The sequence below is a fragment of the Lepidochelys olivacea genome (assembly GCF_965140295.1).
Source record: "Lepidochelys olivacea isolate rLepOli2 genome assembly, chromosome: 11".
Lineage (NCBI taxonomy): Eukaryota > Metazoa > Chordata > Testudines > Cheloniidae > Lepidochelys > Lepidochelys olivacea.
Genome location: NC_140421.1, coordinates 57,377,760 through 57,396,719, shown reverse-complemented (window position 1 = coordinate 57,396,719; position 18,960 = coordinate 57,377,760). Strand labels below are relative to the sequence as shown.

The 18,960-nt window shown below is 43.0% G+C and overlaps 2 protein-coding genes across 19 annotated transcripts in view; one reads left to right on the top strand and one right to left on the bottom strand.

Moving 5' to 3' along the window:
• Nucleotides 1-1,488: 1,488 nt before the first annotated feature.
• Nucleotides 1,489-14,350, bottom strand: LOC311528354 (uncharacterized protein). Of its 14 annotated transcripts, none has more exons than XR_014713580.1 (4): nt 10,466-10,827; nt 7,555-7,731; nt 3,720-3,910; nt 1,489-2,931 (listed from the first exon to the last, which is right to left on the bottom strand). XR_014713580.1 is itself a non-coding variant. In XM_084643304.1 (4 exons), exons 3-4 carry the CDS (start codon nt 4,533-4,535, stop codon nt 2,860-2,862), a joined length of 888 nt encoding a protein of 295 aa, XP_084499430.1. In that variant the 5' UTR covers nt 4,536-4,577; nt 7,555-7,731; nt 10,466-10,602; the 3' UTR covers nt 1,490-2,859. The 14 variants fall into 14 exon arrangements, 10 of the variants coding, with proteins under 10 accessions (XP_084499430.1, XP_084499421.1, XP_084499423.1 ...); XR_014713579.1 differs by having other exon boundaries at nt 1,490-2,931; nt 3,829-3,910; nt 10,466-10,830; XM_084643304.1 differs by having other exon boundaries at nt 1,490-2,931; nt 3,720-4,577; nt 10,466-10,602.
• A 113-nt stretch (nt 14,351-14,463) lies between these two features.
• Nucleotides 14,464-18,960, top strand: part of SF3B1 (splicing factor 3b subunit 1) — a 39,650-nt gene continuing 35,153 nt past the window's right edge. For all 5 annotated transcript variants that reach the window (XR_014713603.1, XM_084643462.1, XM_084643465.1 and 2 more), the window contains exon 1: nt 14,464-14,575. Coding sequence is in view for 4 of the 5 variants with exons in the window: in XM_084643462.1 (XP_084499588.1) it covers nt 14,548-14,575 (28 nt within the window). In the remaining variant the exon portion in view is untranslated. The remainder of the gene's footprint in view (nt 14,576-18,960) is intronic.

Below are 18,960 nucleotides of genomic sequence, written 5' to 3'. Positions count from 1 at the left end.
GTCCAGGGGTGGTCAGGGGACAGAGATGGGGTTGGATGGGGCAGGAGTCTGGGGGGGCTGTCACGGGGCAAGAAGGGCGGGGGGGGGGCATGACTGGCTGTTTGGTGGGGCACAGCCTCCCCTAACCGGCCCTCCATACAATTTCAGAAACCCGATACAGCCCTCAGGCCAAAAAGTTTGCCTGCCCCTGATCTAAACTCTGGGGCTTTCAGGGTTACAGAGTCAGCTTTGTAACCCTGGAGAAATTACATACCTAAGCAGATTTCAGAGTATTACCTAAGCAGAGGCTGCATGTAGGTCTATTTTCCAGGTATCTGGGCCCTGTTTAAGAGTGGTTAATATACTAGGAACGGTAAGAAATAGTATTCAGAAGATCCAGTTCCACAAGTTGGCATAGTTAGGGAACTATAAAATACTCTCTACCAATAAAAACCAAATTAGAAGAGTTCCTATGGATTTTTTTCCCTTTGAGTAACCAGCTGTCTTCATACACATCACTAACTACACTGCTCGTGTTCACTAGTGCCACATCTTGAATGCCCTTGAGAATTAAGGACATTTAACACTCTCACACTCAGGACTTCAGTTTCTAACAGCAGAATTACTACAAGTTTTTTATGATAGGTTATATCAGTTTATTACAAAAATTTAGAATGTACATTAAAAATTAATAAAAGTGGGTTCAGAATAGGTATTTCAACAGTTAAAATATTTCATGGTGTTATCCTCCACTGTTATAATTCCAGACTATTTTAATAGTTATTAATTCATACTTGTACATAATTCATCTAATTAAAAAAAAGTCCCAAAAGCACAAGACAATACCATTAAGAAATTACAACTATCTTACAATTATTTTAATAATCCTTAGTCTTTTTATTTACAATATGCCACTTTGAATTTCAGACTTCTCTTTACCCCTGAGGGAATTTTGCGCCACTGCACATGTGCAGAATTTACATCTCCTGCAAAGGGAAGCCACAAGAACAGTCATGCGACCCTCCCCAGGAGTATTTTTGGGTGCCCAAAGCAGCTCTCAGAGAAGTAAATCACTGTGAGGCAGGGGCAGGACTGGGGAAGACCAGGCTGGTAGCTCCTGCCCTGCGCCAGGCTCAGCTGCTAGGACTTCCTCTTTCCTTGCATGGCACCCACCCCCCGATTTCTCCCCCAGTTGCAAACTGTGCCCTCCCCTTCCCCCCTGCATCTATTGCTCCTCAGCTTCAGGGAGAGGGATCCCTGCACAGGGAGCTGCTCCCCCATCCGCCCAACCCCCATGGATCCATACCCCCTCATACCTGGACCACTCCGACAAGCCAAGCACACCCAGATCCCCACCCCACCGAAACCCTAACCAGCTGCACCTGGATCCCTCTCTCACTGGGCTTCTCACACCTCCAGCATCTGTACCCCACCACTGAGCCCCCCAAACCCAGACCCCCCTGAAGAGCTCTATCCTCCCCACACTGACCCCCTCTGATGAGCCCCCACTTCCTTCACCTGGAACCCCCTGCAGAGTCCCATTACCGCTGCACCCAGAACCCCCCAACAAGCCCCTGTGCATCCAGATCCCCCCTGCACTTGGATCCCCCACTGAGCCACCTGCACTCAGGTTACCGCACACAGAACCCTCTCAACCCACCCCTGGATTCCCCCACGCTAAGCCCTGCCACACTTGGTTCCTGCCTTGCCAAGCCTGCCTGCCCACACCTGGTGCACCTGGATGGAGGGGAAGGGCCCTGGGGTGTTTCTGGGACAGGCCCAGTTCTAGCACTGTCAGGGTTGGGTGCAGCCTCACCGCCGAGTCCGAATCCCAAGGGGTAGCTGCACAATGATCTCCCACCTCTGTGCAGCCAGTGGCCTATGCTCCCCAATGCTATGTGGAGCCTCCACATTTATTTGACAAATAAAATTTGTAGAGTTTTGCAGAATTTTAAAATATTGTGCACAGATTTTTTTATTTTTTTTTTTGGCGCAGAATGCCCTAAGAAGTATCTCTTTTAACACAGTCATAAATACAAATTATTCAAGGGTAGTGCCCTCCAAAACTCATATGTAAAAAAGCAGGTTTTATTTAATCTTCAGCCAGCCATTTGGCTCCTGACTGAGAGTATTGTACTGAGGCACAGAAATGTAGTGTCAAGTTCTGTATCACTCAATATAAAAATATGCCATGACTGCATTACATTAATAGGCTAATGGAGAGGGGTTTTTGGTGCGCTCTCTAATCAGCATCTTCAGTCAAGTGCACCCCCACCAAATGAATTACTATTAGAGCATGCCTCATTAAATTTTACTTTCGTTTTTCAAAAATCCTCTTCTAAAAGGGTTGTGTGGTTTTATGCAATGTATCTTACTCTGTGAAAAGTAGTTCTTACTAAATGAATGGGAAAACGGATTTGTAGATAGAACATTTTAAATGCATGAATCAAATAGTTCAATTGCAATGAGCCATTTTGAAAATCCTTGCTTACTTTTCTAAAAAAGAGATCCTCTTCACTTGAGTCTTTTCAAAATATATCCTCCTCAGAGTCATCTGTAGCATCCTTGCTATTAGCAATTGCATAAAACTCATTATTAAACAAAGATATCATCTCTTTGGATGGCTGAAACTGGTTGCAGCAAATCTTATTTCGGTGCATATAGGCCCTGATCCTTAAGATATTTTCAAGTAGGCTGTCCTGCAGTCTGTTCTTTAACTTGGTTTTTATCAAGTTCATTTGTGAGATTGTACACTCCACGGCTGCAGTGCTGAAGGGTAAGGTGAGAAGGGCAAGGGCAAATAATCCTAGCTCAACAAAATCCTTATCACCAACTTCATCTGTGTGTTTTGCAACTTCTATCCAGAACTGTTCTATTTGGCTATCTTCTGTGTTCGTCCATGAGACTGCATCCAGATTTCTCCATTGCTGTTTCAACTTGATATGATCCCCTCTACACAAGGACAAAAAAGACAGGGTTGAGAATTCAGGTTTTGTAGGACTGAGAACAACTGAAGGGCTCAGAGCGCTGAGAGATTCTAGATGATGGACATTTGGAGGCAGTCGGAGCTTTATTTGCTTAGCAAACTCAAGGATACAATCTCGACATCTGCTTTGGATGGTATCTACTGTATGTGAGGAAAGATTTGCATTTATTAATTCTGATAGGAACGCTGATCCAAAGTTAACCTCTGAAAGAGGCATGTAGTTCCTGTTACAGTGAATATCATAATTTACAATGGATGACCATGTTGTAAAGACACAAGGTTTCATGACTCTTTGTACCAAATTCTGATAGAACAGCATTAATTCAGCAATAAGGTTAACTGGATTAACTGTTTCAAATTGAAATAACTTGTTGATCCTGTTAGCTTCCTCAATAAGAGGCTGCAGAAAAACAAGATAGAGTCTATTTACTGGGTCAGAATACATTTGATAGAGAAGCTCAGCACTGTAGTCCCTTTCATTGTCTCTTATAGACTGAAAGTGCAACATCAGAGCTTCATACTGATCAAGTACTCTGTTAATACAAGGGCTAATGGACAGCCATCTTGTCTCAGTAAGCTGCAGTATTTTCAGGAAATTCTCTCCAACACTGATGGCAGCATACAGTTCATGGTACCTCTTCTGGTGGAAAGTGCTATGGGAAAACCACAAGTATGTCCGTGAAACCATGTACTCTATGTTCAATGGAAGCACATCAATGGCTTTTGAAGAACACAAATAGAGAGAGTAACTTACATATTTGATGAAAACTCCACAAGGATTGAGTTCATAAAACTTTTTGAGCAATGAATTCTTATTTCCACATAAGCTTGTATTGAAACCATCAGCAGCAATCCCAACACACCTTTTTATGTTCAGCTTGTTGTCATTTAGAAATGTCAAGAGTGCTTCTGTGATAGTACCACTTCTAGTCAAGTTAATGATCCCTGCAAAGGATGATACAATACATTTAAGCTTGTTGCTGAAGTATCTTACTATCAAGCAAAGTTGCTTTTGTGCTGATACATCTGTACTTTCATCAATGATCAACGAGTAGTGTCCATTGCCAATGTCTCTGAGAAGTTCTTTGTGTACAGTAGGACCAATGACATTTCTAATCAGTGTGGAACATTTTGTTTTATGCAGACTAATGTCCTTCTCTGCTATCCCTCCAACAATGCAGCCTAGGTGATCCACTGTGAAAATGCTCATATGGCAAGCTATGTGTGCCGCTAGCTTCAGTGCGCACACATTAACAGATTGATCCAATTTGGCTTGCGTGATATCATCATCAAATGAATTTTGGTTTTCAACTTCAAATTCAAATGAATGTTTTTTCATATCAGAAGAATGTGAAAATAAAGCAACATGTCTCTTGTGCTTTTTTGTTTTACTGTGTGCAACCAAATCACTATGATGGGCTCTGATTTCACATGCGCAGTATTTGCATGCTGCCTTTGTGTCATCTCCTGGTACACTTCGAATCCATTCTTTTAATCCAGTTTCCCTTTCCCAATCTCGACAGTATCTTTTTCCATACTTTTCCCACTTCCCAAGTGGTTTAGGTGCCATCTATGGTCATGTGTTATAGGCTTCTCTAAGAACATAAGATTCCTTAAAAATAAAAATAGACAATTACTCTAAAACTCCCAAGATAAAAGTAACATGAACATTTTGAAATCCCTTATTGGAGGATTAACAAAAAATGGTCACATAGAAAAAAAGAGGATTTCACCAATAAATTCTGACAACCAGTTCAAACTCTTCAAAAGGCAAAGGCTTGCTAAACCTTTAAAGAAAATCTATATGCAAGTGTAACTCAGGGTCCAAATATTCAAATTTGTTAATTTTCATCTGACTATAAACTGCTAGTTCAAAAAGTTCAGAGGTACTTTAACAAAACTGGTAGGCAGCGAATTTTTACAACTGTAGGATGCCTTCTTCTTCCCAAATGGGAAAAAGTTATACAGGTCATAATTAACATGTTCCCACAAGCTATTTTACTAATAAATGTCTTGTGCCTAATGTCCAAGACTGGGATTAGAAATGCTGGGTTCTATTCCCAGTTCTGTCCAGGCTTCTTGTGACCTTCAGCAACTCATTTAGATCTCTAATTAGGCACCAAAATAAAAACGGACTGATTTTCAAAGGTGTTGAGGCCCTCAAACTCTCACTGACTTTAGTGGAATCTGAGGATTATCAACATTCGTAAATTTGTGCCTAATTAGGGATTTAAGTGCCTAAGAGTAGACACACAATTTTAAAAAATTTAACCTCAACTCTGTGTTTTGGTTTATCCATTTATAGGGACAGTACTTTTCTACTATGCAGACATTTTGAGTCTTAATTAATGTTTTTGAAGTGTTTTGAGATCTTTGGATGGAAAGCAGTATGTAAGAGAAGTAAAAATTAGTCTAGCTGAATATTTTACAATTTTATAATATTACTCAATATATCACCAAAATAATCTCCATATAAAAGATATTAATCCCCACTCTTCCAAAACGTGCATACCCTGCATTAAAGGGAAAAAATGTCCACAGAGGATCTAATTTCAGGTTGTATTATACAAATTATATTATCAAAGCAAAAGGGGAATGGACTGCTCACGTTACTGGTAATGGTATAGAACTCTTAAAGGACACTGGTTCTAATCAACTCCCAGGTGGTTCGGGCCAGATTTTGTAAGGTATTTAGATGTCTAAAGATACAAATAGGCTCCTAAATACCTTTAAAAGTCTGGCGCTTGATGACTGAAAATCATTGCTGTCTGGTAGCTGCTTAGTGATCTATGAAATTAGTTGATGGTTTCAGTCCAGTTGCCTACATCAAGTACCATCATTGCAACTATTACACTTGGTGCCAGTCTTAGTAGAGAGGCCAAAGACAGAATCGGTCACATGACTAGATCAACAAAAGAACTTGGGCATTTCAGTGCCTAACTTTTAGGCACTTTGCCACCCACAGCCTGGCTCAAGCACGTAGGCTACCCATACAATGCATGGGAAGAGATGGACATCTAAGAATGAGATCACAAAAGCCAGAATAGTGAGCAGGGATCCACCTAAATTGACCAATAGGAAATGCTGAGGAGAGGTGTGGGTACCATGTGCCACCACTCAAAGGCATTAAAGTGCCTAAGTCCACACTAGACTAAGTGTCTACCTCCACTAAATATTCTCGGCCATAAACCCTCTTCTGGAATGAGGTATCTACGCTGTTTTGTTTTTTTAAGACATGCCACAGAGAAGGTGGTGGACCCCCCTTAATAATTTTTAGCTCAGTGATTAGACCATTCACTCAGGATATAGATGACCCAGGTTCAATTCCCCCTCTGCCTGATGTGGAGAAAGGATTTGAACTTGGGTCTCCCATGAGAGTACCCTAATCACTGGTTATGGCATAATCTGATACGAGTCCCTCTCAGTTTATCCCATGGAAGCTGTTCCACTGTATATAAGTAATTGCATATGCACTGGAACAGAAAGAGAGTGCGAATGACTCTATAGCTGTTAGTGGCTTTGGCACTCACCTAGCATGTGAGACATAGAGGTTCCAGTCCCCCTGCTCCAATGCATATTTGATTATTTATAAAAGTGGAACAGTTTCAACAGGAGAGAATGAGAGTTACTTGTCCCAGAATACCCCATAGGCCAGTGGTTAAGGAAATCACAAAATAAAGGAAGACAAATTCAATTCCTTTCTTCACCTCAGGCACAGGGAGAACTGAACCTGGGTCTTTTACATTCTGAGTGAGTGTTCTAACCACTGGGCTAAACATTATAAGGGGGCAGTACCACCACCTCCTCTTTTATGCAGGAACACCTTCTGGATCAGGCTCTACAGGCAAGATAGGCAGAGGAACACTTAGTTTGAGGATCCTGCTGGGGCTCAGGTGCCCAGACACCAAGACTGAGGAGGCTGTACACATGCTCCCTAGGAAAGGGAAATTCAAGCACCTTTAGACTTTAGAGTGAGACAGCAGGTGAGCACGGATTTTGAGGATCTCAGTGGTGCTTTAACATTGGCCTTAAGCACCTAAATCGTTTTGTGGATCTGGCCCACAGTGACTAGACTTCACTCTCATCCCAAAACTGATCCTGCAGAGTGAGGCATAGGCTCAGTGACAGCCGGTAACGAAGGCAAAAACATCCCTATGTACTTTTTTTGTGAATACTTCTTCAAGAATGTCAACAGTCATCTTTCATGAGCACTAAATTCAGTTAAAATCCCAATATGTCTTTGGTTTCAATCCTATTCTCTGCATCAATCTAAAAAAGTTGGTAAACATCTTTGATTTTTAATTTCCAGCTCCCAAGAAAAGTTTCCTGGGATATTCAAAAAATGAAATCTAGCAACATCATTTTCTTTTCTTAAAAAAATAAATAAAACAAAGTTTCAAGAAATCTGTGCGAAGAAACATAACATTTCAACACAGTAAAAATACTCCAATGAAACATAAAATACATAGAAGACCAGAAGAAAAAATAAAGGGTGAGTATTTTAAGCCTTAAGAGCATCAGACTTGATTTAGTTAGAAGCTCCTGTTCTGTAAATAACTTTATGCTGTTCCTTCTCTTCTGGTACCAACCTTTCCTTTATTCAGAAGTACTCCTCTTGACCACCAAGTAGTTTCTCTTCTCCCTGTATTTCTCTTGGTGTCTTGGAGTGTGTCTATCACAGTTGTTGTAGAATGCTTACTCAATGCCATAGAAAAATTTTGAAACCAGCAACACCCCCCCTGTTCGTTACCAGAGGATATCAAGATCTACCAAAAAATAAAAACCCAACCTAATTCTCAGCAATATTTCTGAAGAATCAACAATCAGAAACAATTCTAAAACAAATTGTAAAATATTTTTCCATCTGTCTATGTCAGACATTTCTAACATGCCTATCATTGTAGTAAGGGAAAAGAGCAGGAAATGCAGTCTCACTGTCTACTTTATGTAAATGTACTGTACTCTGATATCTAGGTGATGCTCACATTAAAAATCCCTAAAAAGAGTAGAATCTAAGTCCCATATACATTGAGACACATTAATTTGTCTGTAAAAGATCCTGTACTTCATCTCTGCTCCTTTCAGCTTTTATTTTAATTCCCTCCTATTCACCCCTTATATATGTTTTTTTTGCTTTGTACTCTGAACTTTGTCAGGTTTGGTCTTGGCCTGATTGATCTATAGAGCCCTGAAAATCTGCGGATTTATATCCACAGACCATTTTTGCAGATCGCAGATCACATGTGAATATAAATTTTGTATCTAGAGCCCTACAACTCTGCGGATATCTGCTTTATATCCACGGATGGGATATGGATACAAATTTCGCATCTGTACAGGGCTCTACTGATCTATTCCAGTAGGGAAGTTCCACATTCAAGGTGCCTTTTTTTTTTTATTAAAACATTTATATCACACTGTCCTAATGACCAACAGAGGGCTTTTTTGATATTATTTAAACTTGGTTTCCCTTTTAAAAAAGAGAAGCCACCAGCACAATCAATCCTATAATACCAAACTAGAGCATACATTTAGAATAGACGAAAAACTGACTAGAAAGTTTAACAGATTCATTTCAACCTTCTGATTACGAGTTAAAAATACTTTTACAATATCTAACACTTTTCAGAGTCATTTTATGTGGGCAAAGGGTGGTTCCTAATCGGAGCTCGCAGAGGTGACCATATGTGATCATGGATAATTACGGTTTAAAAACCATTGCATTTTTAACATGCTGTATTTAAAACTGGTTCTATAGATAGTTGAATAGTGCAGCTGTATGGGATGCTCCATTGGCAGCCAAAGCAGTAATAAAGCAATTTTTCTTTTATAAACACAAAGACTTTCAGAGTTCCTTCCATCGATATAACTAAGAATGCTTTACACACAACTGTTAAGGCAATACAATTCTGTGAGACAGGGAAATAGGCCAAGTCACTAACCATTCTGTTTCAAGGTGATACAAAGTGGTGGCAGAGCTTTTGGAAATTAAACCCAGAATTCCTTTCTCCTAGTCCTATGCTTTAGTCACAAGACAATGATAGAAAGCGATAAGAGCTTCACCAGCATGTACATGGGGATCTCAGGACATTGAGCCCCCTGGTGAGGCAAAGATGGAAGAAAGTCACTCCCTACTAGCTTAATCATGTATTTAATTGTGAAAATATGTACAGCATTGGCAAAATTTCATAAGAAATTGTAAGCTAAAAAAGGAAGCTGAGAACATTAACTCTCTCAAAAGTAGATAGCAATGGAGTTGGATTATGTTCAACTGACGGAAGGTCATCTAGAATTTGAAAGCAAAGCTAGACCTCTACATTTCAGATGGAATTTAAATGTATAAGGAACAAGGGTTCTCAAACTGGGGATCGTGAGGTTATTACATGGGGGGTAATGAGCTGACAGCCTCCACCCTAAACCCCACTTTGCCTCCAGCACTTATAAAAGTGTTAAATATAAAAATGTAGTTTTAATTTATAAGGGGGGGCACTCAGAGGCTTGCTGTGTGAAAGAGGTCCCCCAGTGCAAAAGTTTGAGAACCACTGATCAAGAATATTAGAAAAGTTTCAGGTGAAATGAAAACTGATGAGAGACATGAACTATTCAATGGAAAATACACAGTAAGTTTTGGAAGTATTATTGCATCTATTTATATTTTAGAAAGTGGAAGCAGAGGCATGAAATCCCTGCTGAGAGCTCTACAGATGCTTTCATGACAGTGTTTCAGTGGTTAGGGTTCTTGGACTTAGGAGACCAGGAGTCCAATTCTTACACTCTCAGACGCTTCCTGTGTGACCATAAGCCACTTACTTAGTGTATGACTATCATACAGTGCACTGCTGTGGCATAAACACATCCTACATCAACAGAAGGGTTTTTTCCATCAACGTAGCTAATCCACCTTTTAGAGATGGCAGCTAGATCAAGGGAAGAATTCTTCCCTTGATCTAGCTGCTTCTACAGTGCGGGGTTAGATCAACCTAACTACATCAACAGGACGTTAAGTTTTTCATAGCCCTGACCAAGGCAGTTAGGTCAATCTATTTTTAGGTGCAGACGAAGCCTCTGTCTCCATACCTCAGTTTGCCATCTGTACAATGGGAATGCTAGCACTTCCCTACCCCTGCAGGTTGTCGTGGAACGTGGAGATAAATATGTTGAAGGCTGAAGCAGGGACCGGCCCTAGGGAGCGATTTCAGTACCTAGACCATCCCTCTCCTGTGGTCTCCCTGCCCTGGGGCTCAAGGCTCCTGTCCGTTAGTCGGTCTCTCTCTGGGGCCCCCCACTCAGGGCTGAGCGCCATTGACCCCCCACCCCGGGCTCCGCGAGTTCACCCCGCCCCCCTCGCACACCCGGGCTCGCCGCGCCACTTCCCGCCCCGCGCCCAGGGCTCTGGGCGCGGGAAGAGCCCCCCCGCGACCCGCCAGGCAGGGCCGCGGGCCTGCGCCCTCCCTATACCGCCCCCTCCCGCTATCGCTGCCGCGCCTAGGCCCCTCTTACACGCAGCGGCCCCTGAGCTCGCCTCCCTGGCTCGGGGAGCCAGTAAAACAAAGGCAGCACGCACCGGGCACCAGCGCTTCCGGGCGGCGCCTTCCCATCACTCCTGCCGCCTCGGCCGGGGCCGCGCCCGCTCCAACCATACAAGCAGGGCCCAATCAGCGCCCGGTTCTTCTGACTGACAGCCCGTTGTTCCACAGGGCTGGTTGCTCCCGCCCAGACTCCCTGATCGACAGCAAAGCCACCCAATCGGCTGTTGCTCAAAGAGGTAGGGGGGTCGGCACCCGAAGGCGCTCACTGCAGGCTTGAAGGAAGCAGCGCACGGAGAGCGTGTGCCTTCACAACGCCACCTGCTGGGCGAAGGAGGGAGAAACTGCAATGTCATAACAGAATGAGGTTAGAATCTGTTATGCAATTAATATTAACCATTTGTTAAATATTAATATAAAATCGCACTCAGTAAATGGACAGTGCCCTTATATTCATGAAAGTGGGCTCTAAACCAGACTTTGTTGAAAACACTGCAAAGGACATTTGGGATGAGCTAAATGTATTTAGACTAAAGGTTAGTCTGTTAAGTTTAGTCTTTAGAAAACATGTTATACTTTTGTTTTATATGTAACCTGTTGTTTCCATTATTCTTACTCGCTATCTCTTAAATCTTGATCATTGACAATAAACTTATGTTTGTTTTAACTATAAATATATCTCAGTGCTATGGCGTTATACAAGGAACTGATCACTAGTTGAATTGTTCAAGCAGGGGTGTATACTGTTCCTTTGGGGACAGCAGACCTGGTATTACTGTGAGTGTTCAGTGGATAAGGGGCTGGCCACTCCAAGGGAATGTTTCAAAGAGGCTCGGGTACCAGAGTATACCTATTGTTAACCTGCAAGGCAAAGGAAGGGCTGACATAGCCCAGAGAAGATTGTTTGGGTAGTTAGCAAACTGGAGGTAAGAGCTGACTTCTACCAAAGCACAAGCAAGCCCCTCTCTCACTGGAGGCAGGAGGGTAACAAGGTGACTCACAGTCCTGGGTAGCTTGAGAACCATCACAGTGGCACAGTCATGGCAGGATTTACTCAGTTTGCTGTTTAGCTAAGGATCACGTTCCAAGCACTGAAGTTTAGAAACAGATAGAAAAGGTTACCGTTGATTATTTTCTGTTTATATATTTTGAGTAAAGGAAATAGTATAAAAGAAGGTATAAGATGAGAAACCATAATGAACAGCAAAAAGACAACCTGATGTACCAAAAGGACTTGAGGTCTAAAAGACTGGAAGTGTCATGAAGTTAAGCATAAGCAAAACTCTCTCTCGCTGAAGGCAGGAGGGTAACAAAGTGACTAACAGTCCTGGGTACCCTGAGAACCATCAATGTTACACACATTAAACTCCTGCTACACTAAATTCTTGTCTCTCTTGATCTCCCGGCCTAGATCTCCAAGAGACTCAACAAATAATCCTTTCTGTGGCTATGGGAAGAAGGGGTGGGGATGTCAATAAAGAGAGTCTAGCAAAACATGAACTGATAGAAGGGAATATAAAACTAAGGGAAGAGAAGAAAAGACCCTCACCATCTTCCAGCTATTTGAATGGCCAGCTCAAATAAATGGAAAAATGGTAACATTCCAGATAGATCATTCCCCTAATGAAAACTGAATTAGAATACAGCTTGACAAAATTTATCTGAAACACAGAAAACAAACTATAATAAAATATAAACTTCCTCCCCATGGCAACATCTATCCCATTAAAAACTCTACCATTTATCCCAAAAAAGATTCCAAACAGCTGTGCTAGCCCATCTCAATCTGACCTTAATAGGATCTCTTAAAGTACCCTTAACAAACTCAAACTGCCAACATTGGCTTCATTTAAGCTTCTCTGATACATCAGGAAAATAGAAGAGATATGATTTATGACATCTTTGACCACCTACTTGCTGGTGAGACCAGGTTGCAAACACTTGTCTATCTAATCTACCCATTATTTGTATTTATAGAGCACCCATCATGGTAGTATCTCAGCATAGTATCATTGAGTGACTGAAAACCATTACAATCTAATAGATGTTGGGAGACCCTAAGTGAAAATGGTGGTGGTTACGCTAACCCAGGAGAATAAAAATAAAAGCCACCACAGATTTTGCAATAATGTCATGCAGTTTCCTGTTGTTCTTTGTCCAACAGAATACAGAGCCTTTCACCCCTAGGACGCTAGTCCAAGTCCAATTCAATTTTCTGCATGTTTCCTTTAGGGTTGAAACCTTCCAGGTTTGGTCTGAGTCTAAAGGTGATTTTTTTTTAAATTTTAATTTGAGAAAATCCACTTAATATGTTTCTGAGTTTAGTTAAGGTTTCTTTCAAGCCCCTCCAGCAAAGGCAGCCCAAAGGAACATACAGAATTAGCATAATTTCTGAATGCCCTATGCAGTGTCTATCAATCAGGTTTGTGGCTGCAATGACCAGCTGCTGTACCCACATCGAGGAGGATTTGCAGGCAGTTTGGGTCAGATTTTACAGGAGTTAGGCACTGAGGTGCTTTTTGAAAATCCTACTAAGCACCTATCTGCATCTTTGGGTGCCTAAATACCCTTTAAAAATATGAGCATAAATCAGGAGTAACTCCAGATGAGTCAGTGGAATTCCACTACTGAAAAACTAGCAAATAAGACCAGAATTGGACAATATTGGGGGGGGGGTGTTCAAAGTCAAACTCTTAAATATTACAGAAATCATGGTGGTGACCGCTCACATTCATAAGTAATAATGCTCTTGTATTCTAAAGTAGCAGCCTCAAACACTGCTACTTGCAGTAGTGTTACTGCAGTATCTGCAGTAGTGTTACTGCCAATCAGCAGTGATAGATAGAGTAGATCACATGTCTATCCAAGCCTTTTCAGAGTTATGCTGATTTCCTGTGGCGTGGGTTTTGGGCCTGCTTGCAGGTGCCAGGCAGAGCAATCGTGTTGCCACACTGTGCTGTGGTGCTGTGTTATTCCAATCAGCACATTGGCACTCAGGTGGAACTCTGTCACAGTCTGATGTTGACACTTTCTTGGGTTGGGGTCACAATCTCCTAGCACTGTGAAAGGGAAGGGAACAGCTACCACCAATAGCATGGACATGGGGCAACCTGTGGGAGACTACATGGCATTCATTCCCTATATTCCTGATCCACCATCTTGTGCACCAGAGTGTTGGTTTTTTTTAAACGTCTGTAGCTCTTATTGTTATGAAGATAGACTTACTTTATATTTTGGAAGATAACTGATTCAGTGACTTCTGCCTCCGTTTTCTGGACCCGAGACAATAGCTTTGAGGGGTGTGAACTGCCTCATTAATCTCCGTGAGGTTTTAACTGAGCGATCCAATTATGAGAATTCAAATGCCAGCGTCGCTGACTGTCTCACGGCTCCTCCAAGCGGGTACGAAAGGAGAAAAGGACCATGCCATGACTATCCGCACGCTTCGCTGTAAGGGACAGCGCATGTTCGGGCCAGGCCCGGGTGGCGCTCCACAGAGCACCCCACTCGGTCATCTCCAGAGTCAGAGAGGAGCCTCGCCCGGCCGAACACAGCGGGGCACCCAAGCTCCGTGGGCGAGCCCAGCAGGGCACCTGAGCCCCACCGGGCCGCGAAACCAGCCTTGACATGGGCACAACGCCCTGTGAGCGGCACCTGCCTCTGGCATCCCCACCGGCCGGAGCTAAGAAAGGCTCCACCCCAGCTCTGACCCCGCAGCTCTGGCGGGAGCTGCCTGTCACGGTTCAGTAAAGCCAAGCACGCCGAGGGTAACAGGCAAACGAGCGGGTAGCTGCCCGCCGCAAAGAACCATCCCCTCAGACGCCCCCGTGCGCTTTCTCACGCCCGCGCAGTCCAGCACTGCGCCTGCGCAATTGCCGCCCCTTCCCCGTCGACGCAGACCGCGCCTGCGCAGTGAGTCTCCATCGCCTTGGACCGTCGCTAGGTGACGTAGTTTACAGCTGCGCAGTGAGTTTCCCCCTCCCTCCGCCCCCCGTAGCGGAAGTGGCTGGGGCTGGGAGCTCCAGTTCCGTCTCGGTGTTGTTCGCGCTCCACAAAATGGCGAAGATCGCCAAGACCCACGAAGGTGAGAAACGGAGCCACCCCCGCTCGGGTGCGCGCGCCTTGCGGTCCCCGTGCCACGCGGCGCCGGGCCCGGTTGACCGTCGGGGAGAGGGGGCAGCGCAGGCCGCGGCGAGCTCTGGGGGGGGAAGAGCGGGCGAGTGGGCAAGGCCTGTGTGTAATGGCGTCTCTGCCTGCGTCTGCTCCAGGCCCCCCCCCCACACACACCCCACCCCGACCTGGCACCATCCCGGCCGCCCCGCTGCAGGGGGAGCGGCGATGGGTTAGCGGCGGGCCCCGAGCGAGGAGAGCGCGGGTGGTGGACGCCGTAACGCGGGGGCGGGCGGAGAGGGGCACGAAGGCGACGCGGAGCCTGGCGGGAACGGCAGCGCTTCGTTTTTTGAAGGTGACGTCTGGCCCGCGAGCCCCCGGTCCGCGTCGGGTCGGAGCCCTGCTCTGGCCCGCGCAGTCGCCTCCCCGGCTCCGTGCAGCGGGGAGCCATGTGCGGATCCAGCCTGGATGTGATTCAATGACGGAAACCCCGCCTCGCTCTCCAGGCTCTCGGCGTGTTCACACTCTCGTTGCCTTTCGTTTAGAAATGCAAACATGGGTTATTGTCTCCTACTGACGAACAAGTGTTGTATCAAAGCTAGGTGGTGGTATTCCCGCGTTTACAGATGGCTGCATCGCAATCCTGCAAACGCTTATTAAATACTGCACGTTACAATTTACTGTCCTTCCACACCAGAGACTGCGAATTGGTAACACTAGTTGATCTTCTTGCGTAGTCTCTTTCTCGCTCGACCTCCTCAGTATTAATAGTATTTATTTTGTAATAAAGTAGTTGATACTGGATTGCTAGGTAGAATAGACACACTCCTTACTTATATAGTGTCAAGGTGTAATGTTGTTCCTGAAATATTGTTAGTCACTCTGCCCATGTGAGGTTATACAGTAATCTGTCATATCCTGATGAGAGCCCAGTTCTACATGGGAGGAGCACTGTTGACTTCATTGAGGCTCTGAGTGAGTGTAAAAGGATCTCTTCAAGCACAGTCGGTTGCAGGATTGGGCCCTTAATTTGTCATTATTGTAGCTGCTTTTATAAAAGGCTTATTTGGGTTACTTGTAGCCAGATTCATTTCCCCAACCGAGCATACGCAAAAACTGCCTTGCAGGACGTCTGCAATACTTCCTGCTCCTGAAATAGCTTTAATGCAAACTGAGAAATAACTAATAGAACAAGAGCACTTAGTCCACCACACACACAAACAATTTCTATTTGAATGCATCATACATGACTCTCAAAATTAAGGGTGTTGATCTGCCAGGATTTGTCTGTGCTACCAACCTTCATAACCATAATTTACTAGTGCAGCTCCACTGGTGGTTGTGATGGTGGCTCCTGTAATGCAGACAGGGTGCACATGTTACTACTGAATTATGTGTAAATGATTAATTAGTTGCAGAGTTTTCTACTTCAGAGGAATGCCTGTGCATGAATGCGAGCTCTTGGGAGCTCTTAATAGTTCACAAGAGCTGCAGATCTTGTTCCAGTTTGAGGGACAAGACACAGGAAAGCTTACATTATTTTGTCACGGAGGCTTTCTTTTTCTAAAGTTTGCAATGAGTCAGTGCTCTGTAGTATACATAACATATTTATTCAGGTGAAGTGAACTTGCAATTTTTCCACCTTCCTCTGCAGCATGGGGTGCAGGTCATTTGTTGGGATTACCTGGGTATATCTAGCTTTATTAGTTCCTGGTCATTTTCAGGGGCCTTGGACATTGATGCACCTCAATCCCTCCTATTTTATGCCTGTGGGCTGTAATACCTTGGTCTAATTTCAGTTATTGGGTGTAGTGTATAATGCTGGGGTGATGTTGGTGGCCTATGAATGTACAGGATGTCAGACTGAATAATCTGGTGGTCCCTTTTGGCCTTCAGCTCTATGGCTGTGTGGCCATGTCTACCCTATGGGGACTATAGCAGCATGGTTACAGTGCTGTAGCCATGCCAGCATAGGTCCATAGTGTAGATGCAGCATACAGTGACAGAAGGTGGTTTCCTGTCACTGTAGGAATGCCACCTGTCTGCTGTGGATTTGGTCAGCATAGGTACAGCACTCAGGGTTGTGGATTGTTCAAACCCCTGAGTACCATAGGTGTGTCAATCTAAATTTTGAGTATAGATAAGGCCTATCATTGTGCAGAGAATCTGAGTATTCAGTGGGTTGCCGGGGATACTGAGTTTCTTCAGTGTCTTTTCTGTGCTACCAGACTTCATAACCATAATTTACCAAAAATGGTAACAATACAAATATAAATTCCAGTCTTGCAAACATACATATGATTAATTTAACCAGCTTCATACTCCATTGGCTTAAAGGGACTATGGACTAAGCATGAGCATGTTTGCGGGGTTGGTTAGTCTAATTGCCAAGGTGTTAGCTTTGGATCACAAATGAAATGAGTTTTTGTTTCATACTAGTTCTCATAGTATATTGTCAACATGAATAACCACATTTGTGTTTTGGAAATACTTCTTTGGTAGTGTATTCAGTGTTACAACTGCGGAGTGTTGTAGTATATAGCTAAATGTTCCAAGAAGGATGTCTGAGAAAAAATATATCATAAAGCAATTTTCCAGGGATCAGAACAGAGAGATTAACAGCTTCAAATTCTTATTGTCAACTGGATAATTTAAAGGGAAGCTGTCAGGTATATTTTTGCTTTTTTGAGCACCTAAAAGTGATTCGCTAGAAACAAAAGTGAAACTGAATAATTATGCTCAATGTCCAGACTAAGGTGTTGTCTTCACTACGGACCTTATAGCAGCACAGCTGTACCACTACGTAATTAAACTACCCCCAAATACGACCAGCATAATTAAACTACCCCCAATGAGTGGTGTTAGCTGTGTTGGCAGAGTTTTTTTTACAACCCTGACCAAGAAAAGTTTTACTGACAAGTGGTAGTGTAGACAAAGCCTAACTGAAGTAGACAAAAAATAAACAGAGTGAATTGGGAAAAGTAAATTAAACTAAAAATATTTCTTCTTTAATATAATACATTAATACAAGACCAGATTCTTATACCTTTTCTCACATTGAATAGAACCCTATGCCACAAGCAGTCAATTGAAGTAAATGGAGCTGTTTGTGGAGTAAGGTATTAACAATGTGAATTAGGTTATCACATTCTGGCGTATGTGGGGGGAAAAATGCTTTTTCCAAATTATTTTTAACTTGAAGGTATCAGTTGTGTTTGTAAAGACTCAGTGCTCAATACCCGTTTTTATAGCTAAATAATACTCATGATGCTATGCTTTATTTAAATACCATGGTTTATAAAAGTTACAAAATAGGGTGAAATGCAGAAAAGGAAGAATTAATACTTTCATGCTGTCAGATATTATAATTTTCTTTTTCAATATTAAAAGCAAAGAAAGAATTGGAATGCAGTTTTCTTTTGAGAAAAGGATAGTTCCTCTTCAAACTTAAATTAACAACTCTATATATTTATATTAAGATCCCAAATCAGTAAGGCACTTAAGCAAATGTTTTGCTGAATCAGGCCTGAGATGACGATTGTTTAATTTCGTCAGAATTTTTCAGGATAAATAGGAAAGTCACCAAGCTCATTAACTGTCTTTAAAAAAGCCTTTTAACTGATCTTAAACTAAAGTCTTTGGTGCCTAACATAGTACTTTTTAAATATGCAATCATGCTACCTGTCTTTGATTTTCTACACTAAGCGGGGCTGTGTCTGATCAGGAGTTGGATGAGTTATCTCTTACAAAAAACCCTTGCTGAAGCTTGCCTCTGCGATGTTCACTGAGCTTTTCCTTTTAAAGGGGTGTCTTCACTGGACTGTATTGCCACAAAACTTTCACTATTGCTACAACATGTTCAGTTCTATTGGTAGTAGGACTGATAAGGCTTCAGAGGGTTGTTTGAAGCACTGTCACACAAACTGATCTACACAACATAGTCCTTAAGACGTGACAGATATTGATGCCTTGGCTATTTGAATGCTATCTTGGGGTAACTGAACCACTGGTAATTATGGGAAATTTTTGCAGTATGTTCCTGTTGAAAACAACCAGTTGTGTGGGTACACAAGGAATGCAGAATTGGGGCTTAAATCAATGCTGATCTTACACTAAGAGGCACTGTGGTGTTTTAGTTACTGTCTTTTTGAAAAGAGATAAAGTACTAGTCTGCTGTGAAAAATATCATAAAAGTGGCATGGTGAGGTTCCATAGTCATTGTATCTTAATGATTCCATATCAGATTTGCTCAGTTTACAATTAAAATCCATTTTTCTGTCTAGCAGCCCTGAAAACTGCACCTGAGTCCTCAGACTGGGTTCTTTAATTCTCACACATGATAATCAGTTATAAGGATTT

Excerpts from the sequence above, each read along its gene's own strand:
- LOC311528354 (XM_084643300.1), bottom strand. The coding sequence starts at position 4,535 with ATGGCACCTAAACCACTTGGGAAGTGGGAAAAGTATGGAAAAAGATAC. Across the intron at positions 2,932-3,828 it reads AACAAGCTGAACATAAAAAG|AGGGGATCATATCAAGTTGA; the intron begins GTGTGTTGGGAT and ends GTCCTTGTGTAG.